Consider the following 7,208-nt stretch of genomic DNA (forward strand, 5'->3'; position numbering starts at 1 on the left):
TCGTTTTAATGACCGGCGATGTTTTGATCTCTTGCTTCTTCTTTAAAACAAGGATGATCGGACAATAGCCCTTCAATCTGTTTTCGAGTTTCAACAGTTTCCTGCGGGTTGGTTTGGTATGTTGGTTTATTAGGGAGCACAACATCTGGTTTAAGACTGATTTTGAGTTGGATGTTGCACATGGAATGTAGGTCAGAAGGTTCAAGTAATGGTTGGGTTGTGGCTGTAGCTACGGGTTGCATAGGAGTTAACCCTATTTTCAGGTTACCATGGTTAAAGGACAGGGCCGGCTCAACCATTTTGGTGGCCTAAGGCGAAGTAAAATCTTGTGGCCTTTTTCCCAAAAAAAATGTATGTGATTGAAACTTAAACTTTAAGGGCCCAATTAGTGTAATTATTTGAAAGATTGTGTTAAAATTTAAAAACAAGGAAAAAATGGTCAACCAGGGATTCGAACCCGAGTATCACCAACATCCATACATACACAAAACCACTACACTAACCATCAATCTGTTGATAACCCACACCCTAAATCTTTTGTAAATGGACTGTGGTTTCATCAAATTGTGGAGGCCCTATAGTTTTGGTGGCCCAAGGCCCAAGCCTCATTTGGCTTACCCTTGGGCCGGCCCTGTTAAAGGAATAGGTATTGTTGTATCCATCATGCATTACCCTCCGATCAAACAACCAAGGTCGTCCTAACAAAATGTGACAAACATCCATCGGAACGACATCACACCATAACTCTTCAAAATAACATTTACCAATACTAAACCTTATTAAAACTTGTTGAGAAACATAGATACTTTCTTCTTGATTTAGCCATTTCATAACATACGGGGTTGGATGAGGAACTGTGTCAAGATTGAGCTTTGACAACATAGTTTCGGAAACGACATTAGTACAACAACCACTGTCAATAATCAAGGTACATACCTTATGTGCAACAGTATACTGCGTCTTAAAGATATTCCCACGTTGTAAACTCTCTTCATGTGCAACAGTCCCGTTTAGAGATCTTTGTACCAACATGGTGAACATTGTTGACTTACACCCCAAATATGGAGTAGTGTAAGTAACTGATGCAAGAAGATAGGAGTATGGCCCTCGAATCACCAGGTCAAATAAAATGGTAAAATAAAAATAAAAATAAAAATAAAACACATGTTGGAAAATAAAAAAACTGCACAAAACATGGACTCATGCAAATAAAAAAAACACAAAAAATATAACTTAAAAATATTAAATGAAAATGTGACTTAAGGGGCTATCAATATAAGTACGACACCAACAAAAATGCCTAATTACCTCATTTATTTATTTATTTATGATCGGCAAACAGTAAATTTTACCATATATCACCAAGTTTGTTAGAACTTGAATGATACCAGTAAGAAATTAACATACATACAGCCATCACCACCGGTTACTCACCTCATTTATTTTAACTAGAATTACGACCCGCCGCAATGCGGCGGAGATTCTTTATTTATAATTAAGTCGATTTAGGACGCGTACATTATGTTGTACCTGCCAAACGGGAAAAAAATAGACGATGTAAAAACGTTCACCCACACACGCACGTTGCGTCGTGTTAACTCGCAAAATTTAGAACGAAAGGTAAAAACGTTAAACCAAAGACGCACGTTGCGATGTGTTAAGTCACAAAATTTAAAACGAAGCATAAAGCGAAAAATTTGCTGAAAATGAAAACTATAAAGGACCAAAATTGAAAGTATAAAAAGTGGTGAGGATAGATTGCAAAAGATAAAAAGTTTTGTGTTAAAACTAAAAAAACAAATAGTTTTGGGTTAAAAGTAATTTATGAAATACTTTTGGGTGAAAAGTAAAAAAAATCTTTTTTTTTTTTTGAAAAAACCCCCCAAAGCCAAGGTTACAACAACCATATGCATAGCCATTTTTTCTTTGAAAACCCCCAAAGCCAAGATTACAACACATAAGTAAAGAAAATCAAAGTGGTTAAATCGCAAAAGATGAAAACTTTTGAATTAGAAGTGAAAAATCAAATTAATCAAGGGGTTAAATTGTATAAGATGGAAAATTTTGAATTAGAAGTGAAAGTCGGCTTAGGCGGAGAGTACTCGGGGAATAATTGACCTGGGAGAACAGTACTCGTGCCTTGGTAGTCTACCTTGTAGCGAGTACTCGAGGAGTACTCGGAGCCTAGGCGGGACTTTTACAACCATGCCAAAGATTAAAACTTTAAATTTAAAAATGTCAAAGATTAAAACTTTAGGGTTAAAAAGGAAACAAAGATTAAAAGTTTAAATTTAAATTGTCAAAGATTAAAACTTTAGGGTTAAAAAGGAAAAATCTATTTTCTTTTTTTTTTTTGAAAAACTCCCTAAACTAAAGGTACAAGAGCCTTATGCACAATGAAGTTGCTTATTTATATCTAAATAATAATAATAATAATGATAGATTTCACTCTCATTGAACAAATTTTGTGTCCATACCTAAACCATTAATTTATAAACCCAAAACCAACAAAATGGTCACCCCATGGTAAGTAGCAAACGGTTTTTTTTTTTCTTTTACTTTCTCCCTTTATGTTTTTTACATTATTATTGTGTTTCCCCCCTGTCTTTTTTATTTTATAATTTTTTAAGTAACCAAACTTAAGTTGTCTGGGCGATTCTGAATGAAAACATCAGTACCAGTATTGGTACTATTAGAACCGTTACTGGTATTTGGTTTTTACAGTTTTTGATCGACCGATATTCGTTTTTTTACATTTGATTGACCTAAAACATGTGTCGACATCTTTTTAGACTTATGATGACACGTCTTGATGTTCTTTTTTCCATGGTTTTACATTATGTCTTTTGATTTCTATAACGAGTGCTGATACTATACTGATAGTTAACCTCCCGCCACAACGTAAAGGGTAAAATTACTAGTTTCTATCAAACATTAAACCAACTAATAACTCAACAAACACTTAAAAGATTTCTTTTTAAAATAAACTTCATTAGAAAACACGGTTGACCCGAAAATCGGGCCGAGCACAAAACAAGCACACACTACGTAAAAACAAATTTACACCAATCCGACCAAAGAATATACTTAAACTTCGGTCTGCTTTTAAACCAAAGAAAACCCAAGGACCTCACTTCGCTGAAAACGTCTTCTACCTTGACTTAAATATCTGAAACCACAACTTTATTCCTAGCTTTCCACAAGCTCCAGCACGAGATGATTATGATACCTTTCAGAGCACTCTTCTCAGTCGCCCCCATCCTACCATAATTGTGAAGCTCCAGAAGGTCTTTAAACGAGAAAGAAAAGATACTTTGTATACGGCATCACCTGCTGATCTTCTGCCAAAGCACCGTAGGGATCATACAAGAAGTGAATAAGTAGTCCACCGACTCATCTTCACTTCTGCAAATCGGGCACAAACCGTCGCCAGCCACTATGCCTCTCTTGAGCAGTGCATCCGCAGTAGGAATTCTTTTCATCTTAGGCCATGTATAGTCATAAAGCCCATTTGGGGGCTTTATGCGACACGTGTCGTGCCACGTCACACAGGGGTTTATGGGACGTTATATCACTAGAGCCCGTAGTCATAAAGCCCATACCTCATCATTACTCAATTAATTAATTTTCAATTTTTTAATTAATTTCTAACTTTTTTAAATTAAAAACCATTAAATTAAATAAAAAACATTAAATAAAATAAGTTTACATAAAGTTATTTTACAAGTACTAAAACTGCCATATTTTTAAAGTTATAAATAAGAGAAAAAACAAGTTTTAAAAACCAATTTTAGATATTTGAGAAAATGTAGGGACCAAATGTGTGTAAACCAAAAACTTTCAAAATCAAATACCGCCTCCTGTCTTCTTCTCTGATTTTCCGGCTGACTTTCCGGCAAAAAACAAACCAATACCGCCTCCTCTGTCTTCTTCTCCGATTTACAGGGACCAAATGTGTATAAACCAAAAACTTTGAACAACCTTCATGCCGCTACGCAGATAACGCTTTTATCCAAAACCCACCCCATAGCGCCGCCTGTTATGATGTGACGAGCGCTATCCATCACAAAAAATTGCTCCATCACGCCCCAAGAAAAATGAGCGTATTGAATAGAATTTAAACATACCAATTCAATAATCATAACATAATCATCATCACAAAAAATTTACAACTCAACAACATTATTGTTCTCCTCGTAAAATGTTCCATTCACACTAAACATCCAACATCATCGGAAAATGGAAGCCCATAAGCCCATGTTCCTCTATTGTACGTACGGTCACTTAAACAATAAATCAATAATATTTCAATTCAAGGCAATGGAGTTTGACTTTCAACATCTTTGTCTGTTACTGAAGCCTCAACAACATCTTTCTCGTTTGAAGTCACATATTTAAGGTAATGTTCAATGTCTTTCTCCGAGCTGCCAGCCCTCCTATGGAACCATTTCCGAACCGTTTTCGGCTTCCTATCGCTGATGGCGATGGCGATGTCGTTCGGGAAGAGATCGCGCATCACAAAAGCATGCAGAATTGTTGTTACAAGTAAGCCGAAAACAGTTAGGGTGGCAATCGTCGTAAGCCCAACCGATAAGAGTTTAGTCACGATGTTTGACACTTCGCTCGTGTATCTGATCGTCGCTATTGCGGCTCCAGTCATTGGAAAAGTGTACGCCCACCACGCCAACGAGAACTTGAATCCTCTAAAGAAATTCACTCGTACTGCCTATAAATAATAAAAACCACGTAAAAATAAAATTTAACTAATATATTCTCTCTAATAAATTAGATTTAAAATTATAGAATAATAAAAACCACGTAAAAATATACTTTAACTAATATATTCTCTCTAATAAAAATATTTTAACTACTATATTCTCTCTAATAAAAAAATTTTACTGGCAATATTTTTAACGTACCAGTGAGAAATAAAGGAACATGGCTATGAAGTAAGCGATTCGAGACCCGTAATCAAACGAGTCGTTAATCCGCGCCCAGGCCATTGAAGCAACACTCGGGGCGGCGACAAACAGGAAAATAACCGGATGAAGTTCTTTCGGCAAAGTCTCATTGGTAGGAAGTCGTTGATAGAGTGTAACGAACAGCACGGTATAGTGAGCCATTCCGACCGCAAAGAAGAAGATCGGACCTTCCTTCAACCCCATCGAGGCACCCAACAAAGCCCCGACGAAGTTTCCAACAACCGATAAATGGTTAGACGGGTTCGCCACCTTCGATAACCGCCTCTGCCCACCGGACATCCACTGTCCGTAAATCTTGAGCTCTAGGATGAATATGGGTGTCATAAGAACATACCATAGGAAATGCGGTAGTTCTGTGGTCACCTTTGCTGGAACTCCAATCGCCAAAAAAAGTAATGCGATCCACGGAGCGAAAAAGAAGTTTACTCGAATCGGATGGTAGTATTCGCGACGAACCGCTTCAAAGTAGAGGATTATTTTTAGTAGGTAAGCCGCTGCCACGACCGCGAAAAGAACCACTGAAATACACCATAGAACCAGGTTCACATTCGGGCTTACGTGAAGGAAATGTGTCGACTCGGTTAACGCTAAGTTCTTCCACATGATCGCCTGACTACTTACGCCGAGACATATACCAAATGATGAGATCGGATACCGCAGAAGAAATGGCCATTTTTTGTCTTCGGGTAGAATTATTTCCTCCGATGGCTGTTAAAAATCAGTCGGTAAATTGTCAGCAAGTCAGACAGAAAAGGGAAAAAAAAAAAAGAATAGACGTACTCAGTAAAATCCCACTTATAAAAATAATAAAATAAACTTTCGGGTTAGAGGGATAATAGTGCATACCCTAAGAATATCCAACTCGGGTCCTTCTAACGCATCGAAATACCGATCAACCGGCACGTTCTCACGAGGGGTGCTAACCGGTGGTTCGCTAGGTGGTTTTCCTCGTAAAGTCGAGAGTTGCCTCTCGAGTTTACCGGACCATGTTTTGAACGAGGTGAATCTTTCGTCTTTTAGATTATCAATTCTCGGGTTTCTCACGAGCGGCTTTGGGAATTTTCCCACGGCTACTGCTTCTTCAAAACCGACCCCAGTCGGCATGGGCTGGGAATGGAATTTAGTGGTTGAAACCGTGGGTGGTTCGGGTTCAGGTTCGGGTTCGTTCTTGCCAACGAGTTCAACGTTGAATGCAACTCTTTTCGGGTTTTGGCCTTCCATCGGAGACGATGGCATACTGATGGATATCGATGGCGTTCGATGGTGGTGCAAACTATCATTCGAGATTTCGGGTTCGATTTTGTTCTCTCCAGAATCCTAACAAAATTTTAAAACAAAAATTAATCAAATTTTCATAAGTCATAAGTCATAACCACTAAACAATTAATCAATTCAAACAAGAGATTAATTAATTAAACATACCATAAGTTCAACATCTAACACACAATGCTTCATAACATTATCATCAAATCCCACAACTTCATTATCTTCAATAGATCTAATTAATGATGGGATTACTTCTTTCTTCATTCCAAGATTCTGGGCCATTTCCTACTACAAAACAAAACAAGATTTGTTAAAATAAATAATCCATACTTTATAATATCATTAAGTGGTAACTTTTGAATGGTTAAGTGCTGAACCAGATGTCTGAACAATTAAGAGCCAGTATAATGTTTAACCGTTCAGAGACAAATCTCTGATCAATTCAGATTATAGGTCTTTAACCATTCAGACTCCGTATAATACTTAACCATTTAGAGGCAAATTCTGACATTTGTTCGCGAAACAATAAGTCTGAATCATCAAGTTTAACAACATAACAACAACACATGACATGATGCAGCCTACAACACCTGATCATATGAGACCTAGAGATGTATGTACATTCATCATTAAATGTGCATAAACTAGTTGTACCTTTAGCATTCAACAAGTACAATCAATGTGTTACAGGCTTGATAAAAGAAGGAGACAAGAAGGTCAATGAGAAAAAAAAAGGAAAGAAGAAGAAACACAACTCATTGTGGTCATATGTGAAGCTGTATATATAGTAGCCCTCAGTCCCTATATTTTCTTATTTTTAATTAAAATTAATTAATATATTTTTGTAAAATAAAAATTGTGGAATAAGTGGGAACATTCCAAGATACAGCTATTCTCCACAACAATCTAATAAGTAAATAGCATACTTTTGGGTGTTCAAATTAGACTAAGCATCAAACC

At 36.9% G+C, this 7,208-nt stretch overlaps 1 protein-coding gene across 2 annotated transcripts; it reads right to left on the reverse strand.

Moving 5' to 3' along the window:
* Nucleotides 1–4,113: 4,113 nt before the first annotated feature.
* Nucleotides 4,114–7,006, reverse strand: LOC110897707 (S-type anion channel SLAH2). 2 transcript variants are annotated; one of them, XM_022144437.2, is made up of 5 exons: nucleotides 6,903–6,973; nucleotides 6,405–6,533; nucleotides 5,829–6,299; nucleotides 4,920–5,690; nucleotides 4,114–4,726 (listed from the first exon to the last, which is right to left on the reverse strand). In XM_022144437.2, the coding sequence occupies exons 1-5, from the start codon at nucleotides 6,909–6,911 to the stop codon at nucleotides 4,313–4,315; spliced, it is 1,794 nt and encodes a 597-aa protein (XP_022000129.1). In that variant the 5' UTR covers nucleotides 6,912–6,973; the 3' UTR covers nucleotides 4,114–4,312. The 2 variants fall into 2 exon arrangements, with proteins under 2 accessions (XP_022000129.1, XP_022000130.1); XM_022144438.2 differs by having other exon boundaries at nucleotides 4,125–4,726; nucleotides 6,405–6,536; nucleotides 6,903–7,006.
* Between the last annotated feature and the right edge of the window lie 202 nt (nucleotides 7,007–7,208).

Source organism: Helianthus annuus, chromosome 13 (assembly GCF_002127325.2).
Source record: "Helianthus annuus cultivar XRQ/B chromosome 13, HanXRQr2.0-SUNRISE, whole genome shotgun sequence".
Classification (NCBI taxonomy): Eukaryota; Viridiplantae; Streptophyta; class Magnoliopsida; order Asterales; family Asteraceae; genus Helianthus; species Helianthus annuus.